Source organism: Plectrocnemia conspersa, unplaced genomic scaffold (assembly GCF_051122295.1).
Source record: "Plectrocnemia conspersa isolate PC_06_02 unplaced genomic scaffold, ASM5112229v1 ptg000011l, whole genome shotgun sequence".
NCBI lineage: Eukaryota > Metazoa > Arthropoda > Insecta > Trichoptera > Polycentropodidae > Plectrocnemia > Plectrocnemia conspersa.
The window spans coordinates 4,543,781-4,560,088 of record NW_028277175.1 but is presented as its reverse complement, the minus strand read 5'-3'; the positions used below and the strand labels follow the sequence as shown (position 1 = coordinate 4,560,088).

Sequence of the window (16,308 nt, the reverse complement as noted above, 5' to 3'; positions counted from 1 at the left end):
TTTCGCCGCTGGCTATGAAGCGCTAAGAGATTTATCTAATGGCATAACTAAGTGGGTTTATTGGCTAATGCGGCCTGATAGAGGGTGCGGGAGCGGATTCGAAACCCCATTATGGGCGCATTATGCCGTTAAACTAATATAAAGCGAATCACTTTTGTACTCATTGTTTGCCATGATTTCGCCAAGGGATGCCAAATGACATAAAACGAATTGGCAAATGTATAGTAATCTAATTTATCACTGAAAAAATATAAACATAATTGCCATAAAAGATAAAGGAATAAACTAACAAATCAAAGCAGATATAATAAAATAATATATTGATCAGAATATATTTTTGGCAAAAAGGGAGAATTTTGCTTTTTCGTAAATATAAATAAATACATATTAGCATCTAAAAATCGTTAGTTGAACTAAATTTGTGCATTCGGCTTATGTTTAATTATTTTAATATTTATTTGCATGACGTATTCTATAAATGTTAAAATAATTATGATCTTATATATAATATGTATAAGGATTTTTGTACTTCTTTAATTAAAATATTTATTTATGTATTTAAAAATTAAAATTAATATTTTTGTTATTTAATTTGATAAAATAATTCATTTGTTAGAATTAATTTGTTATTATAAACGTAATAATTATGTGATGTAACTTGATTATATTTGTAAATGCCATGGTCAAAAAATGCGCTGTTAAGGCCGTCGCTGCTTTGCGACTAGCGTGTTTACTCGAATGACATTTGCCCGTAACCTCAAAATCGCACGTGAATACAACACTGTGTCTATATACAAATGATTTTATGATGGATTTGCAATTAAATCTATCAACTAGTAACAAAAAACAGAAAAAGGTATGAAAATCGTTCATTTAATGTATAAAACGCGTGCTATAGATATGTATATCAATATAAATGATTTATTTTTATTTGCAATACTGATTAAAATAGTGTTTTATCTGTTCTTTTACATGTTTGTTCAATCAAAAAGAATTGGAAGGTCAGCAAACAGACAATAAAGTTAGATACTTGTACGACGATTAATTTTGTAAAGAATCCGAAATTAGTAGGAAAGACTATTGCTAAAAGAAGGAATGTGACTGAAAATACGCCTAAAAGTTCAACGTTTACATTTCTAAAAGATATTTCAAAAGATCAAATTGATGATAGTCCTTCGAAGAAATTAAAGAATAAACCTGTGGAAGATAAAAGTATTGATATTGATGAAGGAATAACTATTCATATCAAACAAGAAAAGCCTAATAATCAAAAAGGAAAACAAAAAATTCAATCACAGTCAAGTAATAAAAAAGATAGTCAACCTGGAAAAAGTTTTGAAAAGAATAATGTTGTTGAAAATATAAATGTTGCGGAAGACGGTGGGTTAACAATTAACATCAAACAAGGAAAGCCTAAGACTCAAAAGAATAAAGCTAAGGTTCAAGTAAACTCATCAATAAAAACTGATTTTGATCATGTAAATAAAAAGAGGAATACTTTTGAAAATGAAGTTGAAGAAAAAGTGGTTGATTTTGATGATGATGATGATTATGATGAAAGTATAATGTTTGACGCTAAACAAAGCAAACCTAAGGTTCAAGAGACGAGAGAGAAAACAATAAACACAACTGAAAGTCCTATGAAAATCAAGCAGAGAGAGGAAGAAAATAGAGAGTTCAATATGAATGTACGTAAACAACTATCAGAACATGCAATAGATGGAGACAAAAATCCGACGTTTAAACAGATATCGGCTTTATTTAAAAACAATCCTGAAGTACCCAAAATCGGACAGAGACACGTAAAGCCGGTGACTGAAAAACTGTTCACCGGTAAAAACTTCAGCGACTTGAAGATACATAGTTTTAGCATATCGAACTTGGAAAAAAACATGGGAATCAACCAACTGACGGTTGTGCAACAGAAAGCGACGCCTGTGATTCTGAAAGGTCGAGACGTTTTAGTCAGGTAATTATGATTTGCTTAAAATGTGCAACTAAATCATTATTAAAAATATTTTTTCAATATATAGATCACAAACTGGTTCTGGAAAGACTCTAGCGTATGCTCTACCGATCGTCGAAGCCTTACAATCATTAAGACCGATGCTAAAACGACAAGACGGAGTTAAAGCTTTAGTGATCGTGCCGACGAGAGAATTGGCCATTCAGACATATGAATTGTTCATTAAACTGGTCTATGTATGTTTATAAACATATTTATTTTTATTATTATTGATTTATTCATAATTAGTAATCGTATTCATTCAGCCGTTCACTCGGATCGTTCCTGGATATTTGATCGGAGGAGAGAAACGTAAAGCTGAAAAGAATCGTATTCGTAAAGGCTTCAACATCTTAATCGGAACTCCGGGAAGAATCTGCGATCATTTAAAACACACTGCTTCTTTGAAACTCGGCGATATAAGGTTTTAAACATTAGTATTTAAATAATATATATATATAAATTTTACACATATTATGTTTTAGATGTTTGATATTAGACGAAGCCGATCGACTATTAGATATGGGTTACGAAAAAGACGTATCTAGGTATAGTATAAAATACTATTTCTATTCTTTAGATTTTGTTCTTACTATAAAAATAAATATATGTATTTCAGTATTGTGCAGGCTCTTAAAAATCATAAGAAAAATGCAGGTTATAATCCAATGGCTATATTCCGACAGACTGAAACAAGCCACGTTCGTTTTGATGATGCTAAAGATACAGAAGACAAACCTGAAACTGAAGAAGAGCATAACATTAAATACGAACACGAGCTTTCGAACGTATTCTTATCTAATAAACGGCAAACTGTTTTACTATCGGCAACGTTAACTAAAGCTGTAGAAACTTTGGCTGGTTTGACTATGATAGATCCTGTTTTTATCGATTGTTCAGAAGATAGAGGAACTTTGATAGCAGATTCTATCATTAAAACGATCAAAGATGAAGTAAAAGAAGAACCCGATAATGAGAAAGATGATTTAGAAATCGTTCCGCAAGAAAGTGGTAGTAGTGATTCAGAAGATGATGATGATAATAAAGAAAAAGAAGATGATAGTAATGAATCATCTGAGAGCGACAGTGACGAAGAAGTTTCTGTTTATAAAGGTTATTATTATAATACTTATTTATATAATACATATATATTTACAGCATTAAGTTGTTTTATTATATTATAGGTTTAGCGGCATTTAAAGGTCTTCCAAAAGAAAATCCGGTGCAAAATAAAAAAATAAAGAAAAAAAAAGAAGTCAAAATCGTAGTAAAAGAAGATGATTCAGATTCTGATTATGATTTTTATGCTGCCACTAAAGATAGTGATGTAACAATCATCACTGATAGTGGAGATCATAGCAATCCTTTCCAAAATGCTATTAAAACTGCGATAGCTCAAGACGAGATGGTCATACCGTCGTCAGTCGATCAGATTTATATTGTTGTTCCGATGAAGCTTAGGCTCGTCACGCTGGGTGCTTTAATAATCGAAAAATGCGTCACACCAGGTCATGGAAAAGTATTGGTCTTTATGGGCACTCAAGACTTGATCGACTATCATTGCGAAATTCTATCGCGTGTCTTAACCGGCAAGAAACCAAAAAAAATTGAGGCTCTGAAGAGCGAAAAGAAAAAAAAGAAAGACGATGCCGTTGACGATCAAGTAGAAGAGGTAAAAGAAACTGTTTCTTCCAAAGAAATAATAGAAAACGGCGACGAAGATTACGAATACGACTATGACGGAATACCGCTCCACGTGTACGAAGCGAAGTTGAGAGCTGAGAAAGCTTTTCTGGACGTCGAATTCTTCCAACTGCACGGCTCCATGGACCAGAAGACTAGGACGGAAGTGTTCAAGACGTTCAGAAATGCCAAATCAGGCGTGCTACTTTGTACGGTGAGTTTAATTTTCAATGATCCTATAATGAACTCGTTTCGTATTTGCAAAACACAATCGGCAAATGATTGAAATAAATTGTATTGCATATAAAAAATGTGCAGACTGTTGGCGACCGCTTGAAGTCGGTCTTAGGAATGATCTGAAATCCGAGGCATTAATCATGTAGAGTTGTTTATTGTTAATATTACAAATCGTTTTTCAAACGTAAATATTTATTACGACATTGTTGAGCCTCCGGCCATTACAAGATGAGGGTCGTTCGATTCTTCGTTGAATTCAACTCCGGATTCATTTAATTTACTATATATTCAATCAATTCAATACTTTCTATTGTACACACATTTAATAATCTTCTCTACTTCATTAGTCGAATCCGTAAAGAATGAACTCTTAAAAGAGTACTTTAGCTCCCGTTCTTTAAAATTATTATGCTTATCCTTAAGTGACGTCAGCCTATCGACAAAATAAACCTATGAAGGCGACTGTTCTTCAAATATATACAGTTGTAAAATGTCTTTGGGAATGATACAAAGTAATATCTAAAACGCAATAATTTATATTATTACGTGGATGATCATGCACGGCATCGTAGTGTTTGAAGATTACCATTGGGTTGAACCAAAATTTGCTGATTGCAATGGAAAGGCTGCTTTGCTGTCCGGGCTGATTTCAAGATCTATACTTATGTGTCCGCCTTGAAGGGATGTTCCGATTTCAAATGGTGGTGTCATTTGCGACGGCCCAAATAGGAGGTTTTAAAAAATTCACTCTGCAACATTAGCAAAATGTATTCAATACTTTTTTTACGATGCTACATCGCATCAGGTACATTTGATGTTAAATTCCACTATCGAAATAAGTAATTTTTGTAACCTCTTAAGGGCAGTTTCTTATTATGTGATTAAAAATTCTTGATTCAGAAGGGGCAGTTCATTTTTTCAAATTTAAATTCATTAAAATGTAAATTAAACTGTCATAAAATGAGCAGAACGCAGAGCTGAATACAATAAACACAGTCACAGAACGGCCACGCAATGAACATTGTGATGATATAAAATAAGATACGACAAAATTCGTCCCTCCCATTAAAAACGCTAAAATTTGATGACGACTTTTTACGTCACGCCTGTTATGTATGAAATAACATTACAACGCTTTTAGGCGTCATGCGCGGTAACAGAATAAGCAAACGTCATACTTGTGAGCCGGATACTGACGAAGCTATCTCAATATGCTTTACTAGTAGGTATTGTTTGTATCTGATTGACTTAACTCTGGTTCCCCACCAGCTCAAATCTGATTGACTTGTCCAGTAAATACTAATTTACCCCGCTGTAACGCATTGGTCTTACGCCTGTCATTACGAATTTCAATAATAAAAAAAACAGTCAATACCGGTATTATTGGTATTGACAATTATAATATTACATTTAAATTTTCACATTATTTATATTATGCTCTATAAAAATTATTATATGTTACACACTAAGTGTGAAATCACTGTTGCTGTAAACTAGTCTGAAATAAAGTTCTTCTAAATTACAATTTGATATAGCTTAACCCAACACGTGACCCTCGATCAAATATATTTCACAGTGTGATACTAGCTCGTGTTGAGACTGTATTAATTAAAGGTTAAGCATGTTGAACACGAACCATTTAGTGGCTTGTAACCGCCGGCCATAATTCAGTATACTTCGCGGAGGCCCCCGCATTTCTGGGCTTGCCAAAAAAATCAATAATCGCACATCACCGCCATGAATCAAGAGGTCCAAGGGATTGAATCGTTCGAGAGGCTTCTGAGAGAGTGGCGGCGATTCCGCTTCTTCCTATTGTGGTCTGCTCTGAAGGGTAAATAATGATCGTTTCTTTCCGCGTGCCTTCCTCAGAAGTATTCCTACCATGTAAATCAGACCGATTGTTGGTTGGTCGGACCGTGGGCACCGTCACGAATTGCGTGCTTTTGTGCTGTAATTCATGAGGGGCATGCCTCGCAGGAACTAGATCTGGTGTAGCTGTTTTGCGAGATGGGATTCCTTCTCTTCGGGGCAAATATACAATGTCAAAAATCTCCACTAAATACCTATTTATTCCCAACACATAATTTGGTAAAGCAATGGTCTTTGAAACACTGATGCTGTAAAACGTTTTAGAATACTTGAATAAAAAGTTGTTCAGTATTAATTATTAAATTATTATAGCGCTTAAGATCGTCATCTATCTTCCACGTCTAACCAATTTAACTTTTACATATAATACTTGCCTGTTTTTTTTTAGTTTAGAAGTTGACAATCATTTAAGATACCTTCTCAATTGAATTAATCAATTCAGACAGTTGCCAGATGCATCAGATCATTTTAGATTGAGCCGTGGCCGTCGAAGCTCGTTTACAGCCAACAATCAAATTCTGATTAATAGTCCGAATTGCTGCCGATGACTCTGCGACATAAATAGCGACCTACTTGTACCAAGAATCCCGATACTTGGCGGGATACTGCCTCGATAGCCGCAGGTGACCGCTGCCCATCGATGTTACCACTTGGTGGCGTGCTGCGATCAAAATGCGATCCAATTTCTTTTTGCTCGTGCAGATTATATATTTTTCGCGAGCGATCGCCCACGGGAACGTTTTGGGAGTCTGGGGAAGAGGTTGCATGTCCTAAGACCAATGGTCGTATATTATAAATACTGGAAAACTGTCGAAATTGTAATTATTTTTTCTGCTCTGGTCCTTCGTAAAAAGTACATACAATAATATTTTATTTATTTAAACATACGTACAGGGCATAACAGCTTTACACCAATGCATCATAGATAGAGAAAATATATATTAACAGAATAATTAGATAAATATATATACACAATAATGACTACAACTCAAACTGTGGCTATGGCTAAAAGGTTAGATAGCTGTGCTTATTGCGGTACCTAAAACAATACTCGAGAGTAATCAGATGGCACACAAAAACTTGTGAATATACTCTAAAAGCGAATTAAAAAATGTTTTCCTGCGTACACACGTCGATGCGACTCGAGATAATCATATCTCAGCATACCTTGAAAGATTTTTTTGGATATAATAATTGATAATTTATTTATCTAAATTAAATTAAATTAAGACCATCGTGACTTACATAATGCGCGCGATGGTAAAAAAATATACATTGTATTATTACAATAATCGAACGTATGCTAATAGGGGCGTAAACCCAAACTTGCCACCTCTTCCTCAATTATGAATAATGATGAAATGGATAGCTCTCGAACTGACTGTTAACGCAAATATAGTATAGTGCCGCTCCAAAATTCATGTTTTTTTATGTACCTTTCGAAATGCGAGACAATGAGACGCTTTTTCTCAACAACAACAAATGCTTTTACGCCTTCATAACACATTTGTGAATTGAATGTTTTTCGGACGTATCTATTATGACCGAAATACGCAGAATTCGTTCATTGAACGAAACAAAATGTTGGAAAGGCCCGCCCTTTATTATCGTTTAACGCTTATCTCAAAAACAGGTGTGCGTCGCAATTTTTTGTGAAGTTCGTATTTTTGTATTTATTGTTTCAAGACACATAGATTTTATTTCAGTCAATTAAAATCCGCACACAAAAACACCGATATCAAATTCTTTCCAATCATTATTAGCAATTGGATGTACAGAAAATTCGACAAAATTATGTATTTAAAATTTCCCGTCAGTTTTGGTGAAATAACTCAATCGTAGCTGTTCTTAATTCTGGTGATCTAAAAAAGCTGAAATGACGTCCCTAATCAAAAAGTATGTAATGATTTTCCTTTTCGCACAGAATATTTTATAATATTTTTAAATTTTAAGGATTATGAAAGTAATTATTATTAAACAATAATTATTTTTAATTAAATAATACTTTGCAATTTTTTTTATTTAACCTATTTTTCGCTAATTGGTTAAATAAAAAATTATCGGTAAAAAACAAAAAAAAATGCAAATAATTGAGAACCCTACTGGCAATGACAATCACACTTTTAGATCCAGCTTAACCCTTTGGACGCGTTAATCAAAAATAATATTTAATTGTTTTTTTTTTCAATGCAAATTTTACCTTAATACTGTGTTTAAATGTTCTGATTTTTTAATTTTTATTTATTTAAAATGATATTTTATGTTTATTAACAAAAAAAAAGTTTTTTCTTGAAAAGCATTTTTTTATTGATTTTTGCGTAAAGAGATAAAAAAATCAATTGGGCGACTTTAGTCGATTTCCAAGTTCAAAGGGTTAATGTTATTTTAAAAATACATGTTAAAAAATCAAAAAATGTTCACTTATTAAATATAAGTAGAATAGATTAAAAAAAAAGAATATAGCGAAATCACCCAAGAGTCTATCAAAAATTTTCTGTTCAAACTTGTCACTTTCATAGCACAAAATTCTCAGTACATTTTTTTAATTCCTTTTTAATTATTTTAAGTCTTGAAAAAGCTAATGAACAGTTAGAGGCCATTAGGCTAAGAAATAGCCGCAAGGTCTGTAAGAGTGCTTTCTGTGAGCCTATGTCCTTGTCTCACGTATATATGAAAGTTCATTAGTAAGTTTAAGGTCAATATCTTTTGGGTATCCTTCTATCGACAATTCAACATCTTGCTCCCATAATATCAGATTGGTAAGAAACGAAAACATTTTTGAAACATCATTTTACACAGCGCCTTTTCTTCTTATACTTATTTTATAACTATCCATCTCTTTGTGGATGTTAAAAAGAAGATTCATTCAAAAAAAGACAAACGCGAACAAAACACGTAAATACAATTTTTTTTTAAATACATATATATATAATATATGTATTATAATCAAATTATAACCTCATAATGAGTTATTTCTTACTCATGCGGAATTACGTAAGTAATTAAAAAAAATATTATAAACAACTCTACTTACCATTAATATAGAATAGAATTATTATAATATTATTATAGATTTAAGGACGGAATGGCGTAGTCCGTAACGTCTTAGACTAGTAATTCTGAAGTTGCAGGTTCGAGCCCCGGCAGCGGCACTCGAATTTTTATTTATAAAAAATGCGCTATTATTAAAAAAATGGCTCCAGCTTCAGTGATATTTATTGGTTATAAATTATATTACACATAATCATTTATAATCACAAATACCCATACTTTCAGATGGTTAATACTTACTTGTAGGTATTCATTATATCTGATTGACTTACCAAGTTGGTACAGATTTACCCCGCTGTAACGCATTGGGGTTACGTCATGTTACAACGCAATATTTAATACAAAATAAAATAATATTTTCTCATTTATCTATGAACAAAAATATTATATAATTCATATTTTTATTATTTAAAAAATCAATTAATCATATCGTTACTTATGCAAAAAAAAATATATATATATATATATTTATATATATATATATATATATATATATATATATATATATATATATATATATATATATATATATATATTAAGCCAAAGCAAATATGTATATTCTACTCAAATTATGCACACTCGTATCAATCATTTACATGAACTGGTGAAATAACCAAATATTGTAGAAGCTGCGTTGTTCGCTCTCAATTCCTCTTGTGAAATTAGCATAGTATATTAGCGTCTTACTCAAAGGTGAAAGTAATGTTTGTCCATCTTGTTATACACTAACGTTATTCAAACACAACAGAAACATATCTCTAATTCATTTATTATTAAAAAATGCTTGTAATATACAGTGTTTATATAAAAGTATACAGATATACAACTAAATCGATATGCACTAAGCTCTTAAATAAATGTCTAGTTTTTAGCAATGCAACTTTCGATAGGCACACATTTTGCATGATACTCAGACAATTTCACATGACCCGGTTTGCACTGACATCCATATGGAAAAGTGGTTCTGCAGTCTTCGACTTCTGGTTTGGCGCACGTTCCCCCCGAGCAAATTTTGGCTCTCTCCATCAGCTTAGAATTAGGATCCTCGCAGCACATATCGGGAATCACGCAAGCTCCTTCGTTATTCCTCACATAGCCATCCTTGCACCTGCATTTAGGCTTGCAGACCAAAGTAACAGCGCATTTGTACTGTATTCCAGAAAATAAAGATCTACAACTCGTCTCTGGAGGACAAAGAGGTGGACAATCCGCATACTCTTCGTTAGCACCACATTGAAAATCACAATCGTGAGGATAGACACACTTTCCGTCTTTGTTTAATGAAAATCCAGGCTTACATTCACATCCTTCGTCGCATGTTTTAATCTGATCGCAACTGTTATTTACTGGTGTTTTGGTATAGCAAGCGGGTTCACAGTGCTTCTTGCATATTGCATAAGTGGCGTTGAGGTCTTTATTGCATTTTATAATCGGACAATCTTGGATTGTTATGCAAGTTCCGTTGCTGTTTCTAGCATATCCTTTTTTACAATAGCACATCTCGTTGCATTTTATATTGAATATCTGGCAATGCTCTCCTAGTGTATCGCAAGTGGTGTCACAGGCAGATCCGCACGAGAAGAATTCGTTAACACCTTCACATTTGGGACATTCTTCTTTTTTGACGCACTGCCCCCTCCAGTTGATTACGAATCCTTCTTTACAGCCGCATCCTCCTTCTTGGTCATAGATACAATTAATTTCTTCCCCAGCACAGTTCGAGAAGCAATTTCCGAAAGAGTAGAAGCGTTGGTTCTTCTCACATGTCTCGCACTTGTCTGATGGTACACAAACTCCAAAGCTATTCCTGAGGTATCCATTGTCACAAACACAGCCTGGTTCGCATTTTTCTCTGCAAATTGAAGTGACACTGGGAGTTTTGCAAGTGTTTTGGCAGCCAATGTTTCCGCATAATGAGAATATTTCATTCGGTGGACAGGAGCTCGCCGATGCGAATGCAATGTTGCACAAAGTTGACAGTAGTATAATTTTTGACAACATTTTGAAAGCGTGTCGCGACGTGCGAAACGCGAAACGTTCTCTTCGGTACTAATAGAAGGAAAATGGACAGCATAAATATTTATATAACAACCATATGCGGACTATTGGAAACCCCCGTTTACTTTGCAATGCTAACGATGCAATAATAAATATCAAGGTCAAATTTTTTTATTTACCTATTGTAAAGTTTATGAGATTTTTTCATAACCACTCGTGTTATGAAAAAAAAATCTGAAAAGTCTTGTTTATATAAATAATATAATATTTAATAACTATTTTTTTAATGATCAATTTCAATGGAAATACTACAGACCAGGCCTAGCCAACTTGACTGATACTCTACAATCAATTTATTTTAATTTTTGGATTTGAATCGATATTTTTGTGGAATAGACAGATAATAAACTATTTTAATATGCTTAGTACAACATTTACTAGCTGTCGGTGCCTCACTGACGTGTGGTACCGAAGCTAGTGAGTGTGCAGATACCGGACCCTCAACTTTTTTGGTTTTAAATATTTTTTATTTTACCTTATTTTTAAATTTAATAATTGAAATTTGACATTAAAACCATTGTGTATCTGTACGATTTACAATATAATTGGTAAGAGATCGCACATGCGCGTCAGATATAGTGCATTTTTGACTGTTTCCGCGTTAGTGCGTGAATTTACGCACCACATATACCAATATTTAGAATTTCAGTGATTGCCAAAATGATTCAATCTATAAAAAACTACTTAACATTTTCAATTAATTTGAAAATATGCTTACAGCTCAGTTAAATATTACCAGAAGAAAACGTTTTATATTATTCAAAGTTAAATTTGAAACTTAGATATTTAATGATAAAAATAAATATTGTATATCATTTAAGATTAAGTTTAAAACTTAGCTTGATAATAATAAAACTAAACATTGTATAATATTACGTTTTAAAATAAGTTTCGAACTTAACTAATTAATAAAACAAAAAAATACCAAAAGTTTCGCAATATAAAAAATAATATTAAAACATAACATTTTGTATAATTTAAAAATAGGTTTGCAGTTTACGTAAATAATAATAATAAATAGCATCGGTACACATCCACTCAGAAATATGACTGATAATAAATAATATTTTGTTACGCCTTACTGACGCTACAACACAATCGATGATCTATAGTTGGTTCAATGTGAGCGATTATAAGTCATTGATTGTGTTTTAGCGTTTTTTAGGTGTTTGAGCGCCCCTTTTCTTGAAATATTTTTTTTGTTTAAATAACTATTAATATAAAAAAATAGTTTTTATATTACTATGTGATATAAATGACATATAACACAATTTAATCATAAATTTAATTTTTAGTAATAAGAACGTTTTTTAGTTACACCTTAAGTTACTTTATAATTAAAAAAAGATTTTTATATGTTTTATGTGTAAATTTAAAAGCCAGTTTTTAATTACATATACTAATTAGAAAGAAAAAATAAAATTAAGATTTGACTGAATATTTATATTCAGTCAAATCAATCGAGCAAACTGAATTTTTATTTTTACTATTATAATCAAATATATTTCCATTGTTTACGTGTATTATTATATATACCGTTCATACAAAGCGATACGATATACAGAGTAGAAAATTGAGCATAGAATGTTTCATTTTAAAGCGAGCGCGCCCGGAAGCGGAAGCAGTTTAGTACAATTATATATATAAGATAGTATAACATAAAATATACATAACGTAATTTCAATTCGATTCACATCAAACTTTTATATAAATATTATGTAATTATCGGACATATTTAAATATTGTTGAAAGTTAAAAAAAAATGAAATATTCATTCAGACACAGAAACCAATCTGATTCTTGCGGTCAGTGTCGGGATGATTTTTGTTTTTGTTATGAAATACTTTTTTTTGTTTCAAATTTAAACTCTTAGTACTTATTCATTCTTTTAGATTTTTCTCACTCACTTACATGTGGTTTACAATCACTTTATGTCCTTTAAAGTTTTCTCGATATTTCGCCAAAGGTGTCCTTTAGTATTATCCGGAGAATTTACACTTTTTTAAAAACAAATTTTATTTAAAAAAAAATATTTAATTAAATTAAATTTTATTTAATTAAATTTTATTTTATTTTATTCCTTTAGCATTATCCGAAGAATTTACACTTTTTTAAAAACAAATTTTATTTAACAAATTTTATTTAAATTTACACTTTTTTTAAAACAAATTTTAGATGTGATTTTAAAGAATACATTTATTTTTATATTGATATAAAAATAAATGTATTCCTTAAAATCTAATTTATTAATTAAATATTTTTTAACTGGGCCGCATATTAGCAAGTATGGCCAATCGCTTGTGGGCCGCAGAAAAATCAAAATGAGCCGCAAGTGTCCGACTCCTTGTATACATCATGTGGTGATTTTTTTTAATGATTTTTAGTATTGCACTACTCGACTTTAAATGACCCATGAGATCACAAATAATTAAGTAATGTGGGATTTGCACCCACCTTTCATTTGCATATATGTCATTTTGATTTAAATAATAGACTTAATATATCTAATTTCACACACCTAATAATCTGTTAGGTATTGTAATGGGTATATAAAAATATATGTACATATGGCCAATTTTTTTCAATGACTTATTTATTTTTCTTCGGCAACCCAAAGAAGAGACTTAAACCTCCCTTTTTTTCTTTCTCAGTATCTATTTTATCTTAAAATATCAATAGAAACGTTGATGATCGATCGTGACCACTTATTATTCTTCGTCAAAATAGCATCATAATAAAATCTGAGAATTGAATGTGTATTGTTGAATTATCATTCCAAACCAAACGATGTTTACGTTGGGTTCCAAAACCGTTCGGTTCGTTGAATTGAGAGATTTTACCGAGCTATGATGATAAACGGTGACACAACAAAAGCGTTTAGTATGAAATCGAGTTAATCCGTCGGGCATGCGCGGCAAACTGGTTTTCGTCACTCAATCATCGTCCGTGTCTTCGCCTCTTCAAGACTCTGCGGGACGCCTCCAAGTCGTCGCTCCTGACTCTTTGAATATTCAAAGCCCTCTGGTAGTAGTAGTTCGACAAAGGCGTGTCATTACAGGCGAATCAAAGATGAGGTGCCGACAGAACAGGCGGCATCACACCATAAGGTTGTTAGTTGAGACTCAGTAATACTCGCCATACTACAGTGGTCATTACACTCTCCTTGATCTTCTAGTTGTTGTTTTACTTACAGCCTGTATTATAAAAATATGCTTTCTTGCTCATTAATTTATTGTAAATATTTTATTTCAACACCACTGGCGTTAGCCCAGTGTGTTACAGAGGTTATGTAACTCAATTAACAATTACTTAATATATAATGAGACGTCAGACTGACATCCATTTCATTTATTATAAACTATTATTACGCTATGCACGATCTAACTCAAATTTATATTAATTATTCATCACGATATTGCTCCGTGAGATAAGGAAAATTTAGGAAAACCTTGTCTGTGATGATCGATTGCAATCAAATAATAATCTCAAATTTCGATTTCCCAGAAACAATATAAATTGAAAAACGCAGTCTTTGCCGGAGTGTCGAGTTGAATAATTGTCGGCTAATTTCCTCTGCCACTAAGTGTCACATATTTTTTAATGCTGGTTTGAAACAGCCTTGGTGTATTACAGATGAAGATGTTGGCGTACCAGTTGCATCGCTTCTTGAACACACCTACGAAATTTATTTAATATATTCGTTAATCAAAGGAAAACAATTCTTACCTTGCCATTAAAACTCTTGAACTTCTATCAAAGCCCATCATTCCGAGCTTATCATGTGATATCCCACCTTCCATTCAGAGCCATTTTTAAACATGTTTAGGTCATTCGAATAAATATACGCGGCCGAGAGATGAAAGGCGCCGAATTTAATAAGTGCGACTGTTTGGCGCGTAATGCGGCGTGTAAATGAGAATGCCCAACTTTTGATACGGCCACTTCTAATTGCTTCCGATTGTCGTGCTCTCATTCAACGCCCATGACTGTCTGGATTTTATTTCTTAGGCTCTTATTTTTTCTATTTGCAGGACGTCGCCGCCAGAGGATTAGACCTTCCGCACGTAGACTGCATAGTCCAGTATACAGGCCCAATCAGCGCCACGGATTATGTGCACAGGTAATTTATCATTCTGACCCTTGATAGCAGAATGTATACTAAAAACTTGACGCCTTTTCAGAGTCGGAAGAACGGCCAGAGCTGGTAACACTGGCACTGCTGTGATGTTCTTACTCCCTTCTGAAGTACTCTTTGTGAGGCAGCTGGAAGAGAGGAGAATTAGGTGCATAGATTTATTTTTAACTTGATCCAATTCAGTTCCTTTAACTTATTAATCACATCAATAGATTACACCAAGAAAACATGGACGATACTCTAGCGGTTTTAGGAAGAATCAAAACAGCAGGGTCTGTGAATAGAAGGAGGCATGATGTCGATCAAGTGGCTGCAACTGCACTTCAACAAACCTTTGAAGATCTTGTAGAGGCGGATAAAGACTTATATTTGAAAGCCTGTAAAGGTACGTGTATTAATATTAAATAAATTTATTATTTTATAGAATTCGTCATATTAATGTTAAAATGTTTAGCGTTCATGTCTTGGTTGAGGTTCTATTCTACGTATCCTCGAGAAACTAGAGCCGCTTTTGATAGGAAAGCCCTTCATGCTGGACATGCGGCTGGAGCTTTAGCTTTGAGGGCTGCTCCCAAACAAGTTGCAAGAGCAGCACCAAAAGACAAGAAAGAAAGACCCAATAATAGATTGACTAATATGACAGAAGAAGAGAGGTATTTTTTATTCCTAATATGTCGAATATCTTGTGTTTCATGTGACTATGTAAAATTTTAATGCTTTCAGGAAAGAAATGAGAGAAAAGAAGAAGGCTAAGAATAGAGTACCGGCCAGCTTCAATACTAGACCAACGAGTGGCAAAGCAGCCAAGAGGGACAGACAGAACATGATCAGCGAATTCGACAGCGGAATGGAACCTGTCAAGAAAAAAAAGAAAATATCAAACGATACTTGAATTACAATTTTTAAATAAATTTTGTATATAATCAATTGATTTTTACTTATTTTCACAGATTTTTTAAATGAATATTTCAAAACTCATGATGAAAATTAATTGATACTTGAAAATCATTGACCTAGAAATTACAATCATAATAAGCTATGTAAATTCTCAACGTAAGAAAGTTTTTGCAAATTATAATATACACTACCGGTCAAAAGTTTAAGAACAAAACTTGCAACGACACTCATAGTCATTAATCCACATTTATTTATTATGATTATTAAAAATATTGTTACCCAATTAAAGAATAGACTATTTTCTGTATTATCCATATTATGGCATATTGTTTCTAGACTCTCCTTTTCTTATTCTACCCAAAGGGACAAACGT

The 16,308-nt window shown here is 32.7% G+C and overlaps 2 protein-coding genes across 2 annotated transcripts; one reads left to right on the top strand and one right to left on the bottom strand.

Annotated features, from left to right (window-relative positions):
* Positions 1-717: 717 nt before the first annotated feature.
* On the top strand, positions 718-15,965 carry LOC148229190 (putative ATP-dependent RNA helicase CG8611). The gene is made up of 12 exons (XM_088198405.1): positions 718-856; positions 993-1,969; positions 2,034-2,202; positions 2,272-2,429; positions 2,491-2,553; positions 2,625-3,118; positions 3,190-3,902; positions 14,935-15,023; positions 15,085-15,186; positions 15,251-15,423; positions 15,493-15,691; positions 15,762-15,965. Exons 1-12 carry the CDS (start codon positions 806-808, stop codon positions 15,928-15,930), a joined length of 3,357 nt encoding a protein of 1,118 aa, XP_088054531.1. The 5' UTR covers positions 718-805; the 3' UTR covers positions 15,931-15,965.
* LOC148229191 (zonadhesin-like) lies at positions 9,595-10,894 on the bottom strand. The gene has a single exon (XM_088198537.1). It carries the CDS (start codon positions 10,844-10,846, stop codon positions 9,707-9,709), a length of 1,140 nt encoding a protein of 379 aa, XP_088054663.1. The 5' UTR covers positions 10,847-10,894; the 3' UTR covers positions 9,595-9,706.
* Positions 15,966-16,308: the final 343 nt, after the last annotated feature.